Genomic DNA, 13,837 nt, shown 5'->3' with positions numbered 1-13,837 from the left:
CTTGACAAATCAGAAAAAGTGATTTTCTGGATTTTTTTTCTCATTTTGTCTCTCATAGTTGTGGTCTACCTATGATGTCAATACAAAATAAGCAGAGGGTCAGCGCTAAAACCCAATGTTTCAAATGGTTCTGCAGCTAATTTTTTAGGCAAAAACCCTTTTATTTCCTGGAAGAAACTAAATCATACATGTAATATATAGAAAGAATCCTATATATAAATTTGCGCTGAACCACAACAAAATGAATTTGGAAAAAACTATGTAATATATTTTATTTTATTTTGTTCTTCACTCAAGTAATAAAACCAGGGGGTTACACACAAACTCTAGTATAAAAATACCATAAATCAATGAAGCAGATGGAGCCTCGGCCGACCGCTCACCTGCTAATATATTGCAAAAATACAAGTATTTGTATACAATTTGGAAATGCGATAAAAATAACCAAACAACAAACAAAAAAAAAAAATTAAATAAAAACCTCAGGGAAGGTTTTCTAGTAGTTGACAAGGTGCACAAAGCAACTCTCCGTTTTAAAGATAGAGGACTCCTGTACTGCAGTACCACAAAGTCCTCAAATAGTGCTTTAATTCATGCACTCCACAAAAGCTGCAATTGCCTTTACAGGATTACTAATATCAGCACATCTAGCATATTACCGCTCAATATTTGCAAGAATGTAGCAGTTTTAACAGATAGTTGCAATCTCTGTGCTACAACCCCTGTGTTATAATTTTTTTCCAATTTTTTCCATTTTTATTGGTTAATTCTAATACTTTTTGGTACTGCAGTACAGGAGTCATCTATCCTTAAAACGGAGAGTTGCTTTGTGTACCTTGTCAACTACTGGAAAACCTTCCCTGAGGTTTTAATTTAAATTTTTTTTTTTTTTTGTTTGTTGTTTGGTTATTTTTATCGCATTTCCAAATTGTATACAAGTACTTGTATTTTTGCAATATATTAGCAGGTGAGCGGCCGGCCGAGGCTCCATCTGCTTCATTGATTTGTGGTATTTTTATACTAAAGTTTGTGTGTAACCCCCTGGTTTTATTACATGAGTGGAGAACAAAATAAAATATATTACATAGTTTTTTCCAAATTCATTTTGTTGTGGTTCAGCGCAAATTTATATATAGGATTCTTTCTATATATTACATGTATGATTTACCTATGATGTCAATTACAGGCCTCTCTCAACTTTTTAAGTTGGAGAACTTGCACAATTGGTGGCTGACTAAATACTTTTTTTCCCCACTATAACTGTACGGTGCTATGAACAATAAAGATTAAAAAAAAAGATCTGGGCTCCCACCTATTTTTTATAGCTAGCTCAGATGAAATAGACAGCTACTGGCTGAAGCCCTCAGCTGTCTGCTTTATCAAGGTTGGTTATTAACCCCTTCACGACCGGCTGATTTTGCGCTTTCCGTGTTTTTATTTTTTGCCACCCTTCTTCTGAAAGCTATAACTTTTTTATTTTTCCGCCAATATAGCTACATGAGGGCTTGTTTTTTGTGGAATGAGTTGTACTTTTAAATTAAAGCATTAGTTTTACCACTTAGTGTACTGCAAAATGGCAAAAAAATTCCAAATGCGTAAAAATTGCAAAAAAGTGCGATTGCACAATTGTTTTTGAGATATTTTATTCACTGTGTTCACTATATGGTAAAACTGATATATCAGTGTGATGTCTCAGGTCGGTATGAGTTCGTAGACGTCAAATATGTATAGCTTTACTTTAATCTAAGGGGTTAAAAAAAAAATCAGAATTTTGTCCAAAAAAAGTGGCGTACATTTTGCGCCATTTTTCATGACCGGTAGTGTTCTCATTTTTTGGGATCTATGGCTCAGTGATGGCATACTTTTTGCGTGCCGAGCTAACATTTTTTAACGGTACCCTTTTTGCGCAGATGATACTTTTTGATTGCCTGATTTACATTTTGCGCAAAATTTGTGGCAACCAAAAAACTTAATTTTGGCTTTTGGATTTTTTTGCCACTACACTGTTTACCGATCAGAGGAATTGATTTTAAATTTTGATGGATCGCGCATTTCTGAACGCAGCGATTCCAACTGTGTGTATATTTTTCATTTTTTTAACCCTTTAATTTTCAATGGGACCAAAGAGGGTGATTTGAACTTTTAGGTTTTTGGATTTTTTTTAATTTTTCAAAACTTTTTTTTTAACTTTTTTTTTTCTTTAATAGTCTCCATAGGGTGCTATAAGGATCAGCAGTCTTATAGCTCATTGTTTTCTCCAGATCAGAGCAGCACTGCTCAGATGAGGAGAAAAGCTCATCTCTTGTAACAGGCAGTATTCGGCTGCTGATTACAGGACCTGAGTCATGTGACCTACAAAAGTCATCACTTGACCCTGTGCTATCATGACAACCATTGAATCCTTGTGATCACGTCATGTGACGTCCAGTAGAGGCCTCTAAGTAAAGTTTTAGCGCAGCCTCCATTATAATGGCGCTGTTGCATTTTAACAGTGCCATTTAAGGGGTTAAAAGGCATGGCAGAACACGATTCCGCTTGTGCCTGTCAGGCACACATGTCAGCTGTACATATCAGCTGACATGTGCACGGATCGCCGCAGGCTGCTTACAGCAACCGGTGGGGATTAACACTATGACCGCTAGGACGTAATATTACTGTTAAGGGGTTAAAACCAGAAGGGATTCCATACCTTTTCTTAAATTATTTAAATAGTTAAAAAAAAACCAGTGTGGTATTATCAGAGTGGGAAGGGTCATGGTTTTTTGACCATTCCCAGCCTTAAAAAAAGCAGCCTGCAGCTGCCCCGGAAGTAGCACATTAATTACACATGCCAATTTTGGTACTTTACCCGGCTCTTCCCAATTGCCCTGTTGTGGTGGTAATCGGGGTAATACTTTTGGGGTTGATGTCAGCTGTGAATTGACAGCTGATATCAAGCCAAGGCATCTATCAAACACCCCCATTACTAACTTAACAAGTATAGAGTTAAGAAAAACACATCCAAGAAAAGAAAAGTTAATTTGAATTAAGACTCCCCGACAGCCCTCATTCACCAATTTATTACTTCAAAATAAATCCTAGAAATTCTGATGTAATCCAAAGAGTAATGTCTCACAACACCCATTTATTCCTACGGAGCTTTGTTCTGAGAACTTTCTCAGAACGATGTTCTAAAAGTCACTGCTAGTCAGCAACAGACTGAAAATTCTCAAATTCCATACCTTCCACTGACTGGCAGTGACCTTTTGTAGCCCATAGCCCTTACTACAACCATTTTACAGCACAGAAGTTCTGGTCTCCATTGAATTATATTGGGTTGGTCAATTTTGGGTGAAGTCTAGTTCCCGAACCAAACTTTTAACTAAAGTCCTTTTGAACCTGGCGAACCCGAACTTTCATGGGTCTGCTCATCTCTAATCTCAAATGGCTTTCCTAATGTAACATTGCTTCTGTAAACTAATATAGCAAAAATTGAATTCCACAAATCAAATAATGTTCCTATACTACCATTTGCCCAAACAGTAGTTTCTAACAAAATATGGACCATTGTCATTCTTTTGATAAATTGCACAGCAAATTATGAGGTCAATTTCACCTATTACTATTGTGAAAATGAAAAATTTGTGGTTAAAGCAACATTTTCATGGAAAAAGATGTAATATTTAATTTTCACAGCTGAATATTACACAATTCTGTGAAGCACCTGGGAGTCCAAGATGTTCATCACAACCCTGGTTGAGTTCCATGTAGTTTCCAAAATGGGGTCCCTGATTTGGAAGCTCCACTGTTTAGGCACCTCAAAGGATTTTCAAATGTGATATGGCACACACCCACAAACCATTCCAACTAAATCTGAACTCAAATATGGCGCTCCATCACTTGACTTTGCACTGTGCCTCAAAAAAAGTTTTCGACCAGATATGGAGTATTAGCGTTATAAGGAGAAGTTGCACAATACATTATATATGAAAATACAAACTACAAAACAAGCAGGCTCTGTATATCAAAAACAATCACCAATTAGGTTCACAGATAATACAGCATCATAAAGTAGGTTCAAGATGAATATATAACGTTTTATTGAGAAGAGCGAGGGGAGAGAAAAAAAAACCTTTGGGAGAGAAAAAAAAAAATCTCTTTTCTCTCTTCTTTTCTTTCCTCTCTCCCTCCCTTGTTTCCCTTAGTCCCACCACCCCCTCTATCCCCTCTCTCCTCTCCTATTCTTTCCCCACCTTTCCTCCTTTTATTAATATTGTGTGATTAAATCCATTCTGCTGTTCAATCCATCAGGAACTCTAGTCTCCCGCAAAAAAATCCACCTACTTTCTCTAGATAGGATTTTACTTCTATAATCGCCACCCCTGTGTGGTTTGGAAACCACTTCTATTCCACTAAAGGAAAAACTTTTTAGGGAAGTGAAACGAGGGAGGGAGAGAGGAAAGAAAATAAGAGAGAAAAGAGAAATAATATATATTTTTTTCTCTCTCCTCTTTCTTCTCAATAAAAAGAACATAACATACTATCACAATAACAGTTGCACTCAAACAAGAGGGAAACAAAGCTGAAGAATGCAAACTGGGAACAAATTTTAATGCTTGGAAAAAACATGAAAAAAATATTTTTTGAAAAAATTAGATACTTAGAAAACAAAAATGGCCAATTTTATTTGAGCCAAGTTACCATGTCATGGTGTACATCTCAACTGGGTCCAACTCTAGTGAATGTCCCTTCTTGTGTCAAACCTGACTACTTATTTGTGGGCTGGAAAAGTACCTACTAACCGAGAATTAAAAATACCTAAAGTAACTGGGAGGAGTGCACAAACAGAGGACATGATCCCATAATACATAAATAGATAAAATGCCGGCACTTCCTAACCTGTAGGTCTGAACTTGTTCATACTGAACATAATAAATACTATCACAATAACACTGAAGCAAGAAGGAAAAAAGCTGAAAAATTCAAACAGTGAACACAGGGATTTGAACATGCATTACTGCTTGGAAAAAACATGATAGAAATACTTTGGAAAAAAAAAGATACATAGCAATTTTAACTGCAAAAACATTTTTTGCTAACTGTCATGATGTGACTACAGGAGAGCAAGGGACAGGGGCTCCTTTTCTGTCCCTCATGCTAGGCTATCCTTAACCTCAGGGTTACTCCTAGTGGTTGAGATGCCTGAGTCTCATGCCTGGCTATGCTCCTGACCAGAACTTATCTGATTCACCCCCTTTTACCAGGGAATGAAGGGTTAGGAGTGAGATGGAAGCACAGATACATACAGACAGAGGAAACCAAAATTCTGACACACTGCAAACTCACAGGAATAAATAATGAGAAACGCAGGAGAAAAGAAAGAACGGGAAAGTAGCAGCAAAAACACATCAAGGGTTAACACCACAACCACACAAAGCAACAAGTACTACAACAGTCAGTCTGGATCACAACACTTCACCAGACCAGCTTAGATAAACTATATGGTGGCATAGAAGAAGGGATATAGCCAAGGAGGCAAGCAGATGTGATAAGCTCCCCAACAACATGTGAAAAAAAGACTATCATGCAGCACAGATTAGCCTGCCTATAAACTACAACTTTGTTGGTCAATGCCCGAGACTGCCTGCACTGATCACAGACATCAGATAAGTTATCAGGTGAAGTATCAGAATCTGTAGTAGATCCTGACACCGCAATGACAGTCGCAATGTTTGTAAAAACCTCCGTGTGACATTAACTAAAAGAAAAGTTTTATGTTTTTGTGAATAATTATGATCATAAAAATATAATATTAATATTTGGAAAGTAAGTTACTGCTACTGTTCATTTAGCTACATGACAATTTTTAATATGGTAAGGAAACATATGTGTTTAGGTAATTGGTAGTCAGAAACTAATATGGCAAAAATACAGGTGGTGACTGTGCAAGCTAAGAAATGTCATAATTTCCCTCAAACAGTGAAGTATCATTGCATTAATAAGAAAATGACTATGATAAGTTGGTGTAAAAGTTTCTATTTCTTTAAAGTGTTATTTTTTTTTGCTTTGTTACTATGACAATGCTCTTATTTGATTGCCGTACTCACTGTCTTTTGACCGGTCATTAGAAAAAATTGTACATCCAATTACACTGTCTATTTCTCCACATCTCTCGTTATATCTTCTATATGTCAATAAATGATATGTGCAAGTCAATCAAAAATAGGAAACTGAGTCTCATGATAGCATTGATTTTGAGCATGAATCACATTTACCTGTCTATGTCCTGTGGAAGATCCTTTAGGTTGTTACTGCTGATGTCCAACCATTGCAAACTTGACATTCGTAAGACACAAATTGGAATAGAAGAGAATTTGTTTGCCGACAAATCAACAAAAGTGACCTTTTTCAGATTGCTCAACTGGAAAGAAAACAAAAAACATCCATGACAACAGATTGTAGAAATGGTCCTTAATGTTAAAGAAGTATACATGGTATATATAATTAAAGCAAGACAAACTTTTTATTATTCTACATCTTTAAAATGATAACCTATTTAAAGCCCCTAAAATGTACATGTTTTCTAATATTTCATAGTAGTACAAATTTCAGGGATTATGGCTGCTATATTTCATATCATGTGGTTGGAAATGTAATATCAAATTATATAGAAATGAAATGTGTCCCATACATTCAAGAAACCTTAAAGTGTAGCTAAACATTCAAATTTTTTTTATATATATGTTGTAGGCCCTTAAACATCCTGCAGATAGATGGGGCTCGGGGCCTTAATACCTCCAAGAATAGCTTAAAAGGATTCCTGTCAAGATGACTCTGGGATAATGTGGAGCTGGGGCTCTGAAGCCATTCCTCAAGCTAGGAGGGAAAATGTTATCCTTAGTCTCAGGGATATCCATAATGGTGGGGATGCCTGAGTCTCCTTCCTAGAACTACTACTGACTAATCATGATCTGTTTTTCACTTCCCTTCTCCCCAGGAAGGGACAGGACAGGAGTGTAATGAAAGTCATATATATATAGACAGACAAGGGAAAACCCAAACCTCTGTCACACAGCGTACACACACATAGGTAAAGAAAATAAGAGATTCAGGAGGAAACATAAGAGAAGGAAAGAAGCTACAAATCAACAGGGGTAAACTTCCACAACCGCAAGAAGCAAATAGCACAATTTTCACCAGCGAATCTGGGACATCACACCACACAGACCATCATAGAATCTAAAGCTAGCATGGGTAGAAGATTTCTTCCAGCTTAAATAGAAGGGGAACAGTTGTGATTGGCCTCCCCACCACATTTGGTCAAAAGAACCTACCAAGCAGACTAGCGCAGATTAACTCTTACTAGCCTGCTTATGATTTAGCACACAGCAGGTTGACGCCTAAGTCTGCCTGTGTTGATCCCAGACACCAAAGAAACCATTGGGTGGAGTGTCAGAATCTACAACATGAACAGGGCTCGACACCGCCATGACAGTCGGTGAAATTTGTGCAAAACTCTGTGTGACAGTTCCTGAATGGGTGCACACATAGCTGTGCACAGAGTCAATAGAAAATGTATAGGTTCATGCACTGCAGTGCGCCTATTCACAATAACTTTGCGATCCATGAGGGTCTCTGGACCCGCACCCCACCAATCTGCAAAATGTTTAAGGGCCTACAGCACAAAGTTTAGCTACACATTAACCAAAGTCACTAATAATCTGTTAACTGCCAAAGCTTCACAAAATTGCTGTTTACTTCAAGACTTGCCCCCCATCTTTGACTTAGTTGATAGCTTTTTCTGTTACACATTATCTAATTCCATGGCATAACAGACATTACCCTCTCATGAATTACCTAACCAATTCAACATGTATTGTCTCCTTCTCTCCTATTATTTTTTGTCCTTATTTTGGTGTCCCTAAAGACTCTATCCTGGGACTCTACGACTCGCAATCTATACCTATGACATAAGACAGCTCAAAAAATCATAGCTTTCAATAGCTCTTTTACGATTGCAATGGCCCCAATGTAACTTATTTGCTATTCAGTGCTCGAGAGTGTGTATCAGTTATGCTGCTCACTCTTTTTTCCACTTCTCTAAAATTAAACATGGAAGATAAAAAAAATGGAAATTCTTCCTTTTTCTCAGCTGTTACTCAAACCCCTTAGTGAAACATTCAAACATTATTAATGTCTCTAAACTTTAATGAATTTCCTGGTCTGCTACCTTTGAATAGCCCATGATTCTGGTAACTAGCTGTTGTTACATGATAATGATTAGTGTGACCCTTTTTCCTGTGTGAACCATCATATTTGATGATGAATAAACTGCACTTTATGAAATTAACCCGGTCACCCCAAATTTGTTTTCCCCTTCCTGACAAGGCCCCATTTTACAATTCTGAACAGCGTCATTTTATGCAGTAATAACTATGGATCACTTCCACACATACCAGTGATTCGGAATTTTTTTTTTCATGACACATTGTACTTCATGTTAGAAGTAAATTTTGGTTGAAATGATGTACACTTATTTATGAAAATATAAAAAAATTTATGAAACTTTGCAATTTTTAAACTTGTGATTGTTATGCCCTTAAACCAGATAGTTATGCCTTACAAAATAGTTAATAAATAACATTTACCACATGTCTACTTTGCATCAGTATTATTTTTGAAACATATTTTTTTGTTAGGAATACAGAAGGGTTAAAATTTTATATCAGTGTTTTCTCAATTTTCTAGCAAAATTTACAAAGCCAGTTTTTTTAAAGACCACATCACATTAAGGCCTGTATAACACGTCAGTGAAAAACAGACGTTTTTCATTGACGTGGAAAAGATGCATATGTCCCTCTGTGCTGTGATTCACATGGGTTGTCCATGTGCAATCCGTTATCTGTGCTCCCTGATACCTGATTGCACATGGAGATAAACTCACCTGTCCAAGCTCCTGCTGTCCGTGGTGCTGATCTCTTCGGCTGTGCTGTGTTTCCGCCCCTGCTGCAGCTACTTCCGGGTCGGCTGTGCCTGCATACATGATTATGTATGAGAATAAGCAGCCGGCTCTGAAGCACAGGCAGCTGAAGCTGAAATAAAGCAGCAGTGGAGAAGGTGAGTTTAAAATGGTTTTTACTTTCAATGTCCGTGTTTCTCTGGTATGTGTTTCACAGAACACAGCAAAGTGTGGTATGTGGGACATCAGTGATGACAGAAAAAAATGGACATGTCTCCGTGCGACAATCACGGACACGCGTGTACACCGCATGGAGACACGTTCAGTGAAAAATCACTGATGTGTGCGCAGACTCATTGAATTTATTAGATCTGCATATGTCCGTGTTTCTGGTACGTATAAAAACTAGCTCATACGTGCCAGAATCACTGACATGTGAAACAGGCCTTAAAGTAACTTTAAAGGGCCTATGAGATAAAAAATAAAAATTACACCATATTAACCCCTTCACGACCATGGACGGAAAGATCCGTCATGGTGCCCTGGGCCTTAACGATCAAGGACGGATCTTTCCGTCATGGTGTAATCGCGGCACCGGAGCCTCCGGTGACTGCGAAAAGTTAGGATAAACCGCAGATTCGGGGAGGAGGGGACCTGTACCTGACCTCAGGAGGGGTGGTGCCTCCTCCCCGGACCTACGGAGGCTGTGATTGGCTGACGAACGTCGCTCAACCAATCACAGCCACTGTAATGTTCCAGCCACTTAAAGTGACTGAAACATTGAAATCCAGCCCTGGCCAGTGCAGCTATAGCACTGGCCATTGGCTGGAGCTGGGTGACCTCACTGGATCACCCTCCCCCAGCTCCAGTAGCTCTGATTGGAGAGATCGGCCTTGTGACCGATTTCTCCAATCACAGCGGACCTGTTGCCGGTGACCGCCCCCGTCATCGTCCCTGCAGCACGCCAGCACAGTGAGTGTACACAGTGCAATGGCAGGGCGACAAGATCCGGTCCCATGCTGTTATGAGACCGGAGCATGGGACCCGGAAGTTGCCGCGCTGCCATTGCACTGTATGAAACCGGCCTCCCGATCCGCCGCCGCGATCTGCCACCCGCACCCCCACCCCTCGTATCTGCTGCCCGCACCCTCACCCCCACACATCCCGATCCGCCGCCGCTGCTGCCCTCCGCCGCGATCTGACACCCGCACCCCCACCCCTCGTATCTGCTGCCCGCACCCTCACCCCCACACCTCCCGATCCGCCACCGCTGCTGCCCTCTGCCGCGATCTGCCACCCGCACCCCCACCCCTCGTATCTGCTGCCCGCACACTCACCCCCACACCTCCCGATCCGCCGCCGCTGCTGCCCTCCGCCACCTGCACCCCCACCCCTCGTATCTGCTGCCCGCACACTCACCCCCACACCTCCCGATCCGCCGCCCTCCGCCGCGATCTGCCACCCGCACCACCACCTTTCGTATCTGCTGCCCGCACACTCACCCCCACACCTCCCAATCCGCCGCCGCTGCTGCCCTCCGCCGCGATCTGCCACCCGCACCCCCACCCCTCGTATCTGCTGCCCGCACACTCACCCCACACCTCCCGATCCGCCGCCGCTGCCCTCCGCCGCAATTTGCCACCCGCACCCCCACCCCTCGTATCTGCTGCCCGCACCCTCACCCCCACACCTCCCGATCCGCCGCCGCTGCTGCCCTCCGCCGCCCGCACCCCCACCCCTCGTATCTGCTGCCCGCACACTCACCCCCACACCTCCCGATCCGCCGCCGCTGCCCTCCGCGATCTGCCACCCGCACCCCCACCCCCACCCCTCATATCTGCTGCCCGCACCCTCACCCCCACACCTCCCGATCCGCCGCCGCCGCCCTCCATCTGCCACAGTGCCACCGGTCCCCCCCGATCTGCTGCCCGGCCCCTTTCCCTCGTGATCGGCTGCTCGTCCCCTCACCGCCGTGATGTGCGCTCCCTCCCCTGTCACCGCTGTGATGTGCGCTCCCTCCCGTCATCGCCGTGATGTGCGCTCCCTCCCCTGTCACCGCCGTGATGTGCGCTCCCTCCCCTGTCACCGCCGTGATGTGCGCTCCCTCCCATCACCGCCGTGATGTGCGCTCCCTCCCCTGTCACCGCCGTGATGTGCGCTCCCTCCCCTGTCACCGCCATGATGTGCCCTTCCTCCCCTATCACCGCCGTTATGTGCGCTCCCTCCCCTGTCACCGCCGTGATGTGCGCTCCCTCCCCTGTCACCGCCGTGATGTGCGCTCCCTCCCCTGTCACCGCCGTGATGTGCGCTCCCTACCCTGTCACCGCCGTGATGTGCGCTCCCTCCCCTGTCACCGCCGTGATGTGCGCTCCCTCCCCTGTCACCGCCGTGATCTGTGCTCCCTCACCTGTCACCCCGTGATCTGTGCTCCCTCACCTGTGACCCCGTGATCTGTGCTCCCTCACCTGTCACCCCGTGATCTGTGCTCTCTCACCTGTCACCCCGTGATCTGTGCTCCCTCACCTGTCACCCCGTGATCTGTGCTCCCTCACCTGTCACCCCGTGATCTGTGCTCCCTCACCTGTCACCCCGTGATCTGTGCTCCCTCACCTGTCACCCCGTGATCTGTGCTCCCTCACCTGTCACCCCATGATCTGTGCTCCCTCACCTGTCACCCCGTGATCTGTGCTCCCTCACCTGTCACCCCGTGATCTGTGCTCCCTCACCTGTCACCCTGTGATCTGTGCTCCCTCACCTGTCACCCCGTGATCTGTGCTCCCTCACCTGTCACCCCCGTGATCTGCTGTCCGCTCTCCCTCACCTCTCACCCCCGTGATCTGCTGTCCGCTCTCCCTCACCTCTCACCCCCGTGATCTGTGCTCTGCTCACCTGTCTCCTCCGTGATCTGCGCTGCGCTCCCTCCCCCACCTCTCACTCTCCCCGATCTGCTGCCTCCTTCATCTCCTGTGATCCAGCTGCCTAGATCAATCCTGTAGGATAACTATCCCCAATCTCACCTCCCACTCCCCTTCCCACCCATCCCCCCCATTCCCCCCCTCCCCCCATCCTCTGCCGCTCCTGCATCCACTGCGCCCTCTCCCATCCACCCCCACCCTATCCCAGCCGCCGTCTCACAATCACAGATGCTCCCTTTATATGCCGCTGCCCCCCCCATCTGCTGCCGCCCCATCTGCCGCCCTCCCCCACCCCCCCATCTGCCGCTGTTTTTTTTTTCTATGCCATGGGGGTCTAGTTTCCAAAATGGGGTCACATGTGGGGGAGCTCTACTGTTTCGGCACCTCAAGGGGTCTCCAAACGCAACATGGAATACGCTAATTATCCCAGACAATTTTGCGTTTGAAACGTCAAATGACGCTCCTTGCCTTCCGAGCCCTGCTGTGCGCCCAAACATTTGAGTTCTACCACATATGAGGTATCTGCGTACTCAGGAGAAATTTCACAATACATTTTATGGTGCAATTTTTTCTGATACCCTTGTGAAAAAAAAGCTACCTGGTTGAAGTAACAATTTTGTGGTAAAATTTTTTTTTTTTATTTTCACGGCTCAACTCTATTAACTTTTGTGAAGCCCCCAGAGGCTCAAAGTGCTCAATAAACATCTAGATAAATTCCATGAGGGGTCTAGTTTCCAAAATGGGGTCAGATGTGGGGGAGCTCTACTGTTTCGGCACCTCAGGGGGTCTCCAAACGCAACATGGAATACGCTAATTATCCCAGACAATTTTGCGTTTGAAACGTCAAATGACGCTCCTTGCCTTCCGAGCCCTGCTGTGCGCCCAAACATTTGAGTTCCACCACATATGAGGTATCTGCGTACTCAGGAGAAATTGCACAATACATTTTATGGTGCAATTTTTCCTGATACCCTTGTGAAAAAAAAGCTACCTGGTTGAAGTAACAATTTTGTGGTAAAAAAATTTTTTTTTATTTTCACGGCTCAACTCTATTAACTTTTGTGAAGCCCCCAGAGGCTCAAAGTGCTCAATAAACATCTAGATAAATGCCATGAGGGGTCTAGTTTCCAAAATGGGGTCACATGTGGGGGAGCTCCACTGTTTCGGCACCTCAGGGGCTCTCCAAACGCAACATGGTGCGGCTAACGATTCCAGCTAATTTTCTGTTCAAAAACGTCAAATGGTGCTCCTTCCCTTCAGAGTCCTGCCGTGCGCCCAAACAGTGGTTTTTCGCCACATATGAGGTATCTGCGTGTTCAGTAGAAATTGCCCAACAAATTTTGGGGGTTCATTTAATCCTGCTACCCTTGTGAATATGCAATATTTGAGGCTAAATTAACATTTTTGTTGCAAAAAGTTAAATGTTCATTTTTTACTTCCACATTGCTTTAGTTACTGTGAAGCACCTGAAGGGTTAAGAACCTTCTTGAATGTGGTTTGGAGTAGCCTGAGGGGTGCCGTTTTTGGAATGGTGTCACTTTTGGGTGTTCTGTGTCATGTAGACCTTTCAAAATCGATTCAAATGTGATGTGGTTCCTAAAAAAAGTGGCTTTGTAAATTTTGTTGTAAAAATGAGAAATTGCTCATAAACTTTGAACCCCTATAACTTCCTTAATTTTTTTTTTTTTCCCAAAATTGTTCTGATGTAAAGTAGACATGTGGGAAATGTTATTTATTAATTATTTTGTGTCATATGTCTCGTTGGTTTTAGAGCATAAAAATTCAAAGTTTGAAAATTACAAAATTTTTAAAATTTTCGCGAAATTTCCGTTTTTTTCACAAAGAAATGCAAAAAATATCGGCCTAAATTTACCACTATCATGAAGCCTAATATGTCACGAAAAAACAATCTCAGAATCACCGGGATCCGCTGAAAAAAATAGTAAAATGCAGATAAGTGAATGGAGGTACAGAATCAGAGTGT

At 43.1% G+C, this 13,837-nt stretch overlaps 1 protein-coding gene across 1 annotated transcript in view; it reads right to left on the bottom strand.

Annotated features, from left to right (window-relative positions):
* Positions 1-13,837, bottom strand: part of LRRC2 (leucine rich repeat containing 2) — a 694,508-nt gene that overhangs the window by 26,626 nt on the left and 654,045 nt on the right. The window contains exon 6 of the mRNA XM_075318763.1: positions 6,255-6,400. Within this exon, the coding sequence (XP_075174878.1) occupies positions 6,255-6,400 (146 nt within the window). The remainder of the gene's footprint in view (positions 1-6,254; positions 6,401-13,837) is intronic.

This window comes from Anomaloglossus baeobatrachus, chromosome 1 (genome assembly GCF_048569485.1).
Source record: "Anomaloglossus baeobatrachus isolate aAnoBae1 chromosome 1, aAnoBae1.hap1, whole genome shotgun sequence".
Lineage (NCBI taxonomy): Eukaryota > Metazoa > Chordata > Amphibia > Anura > Aromobatidae > Anomaloglossus > Anomaloglossus baeobatrachus.
Note: the sequence above shows the minus strand (reverse complement) of the source record. Positions and strands in the feature narration are given on the sequence as shown.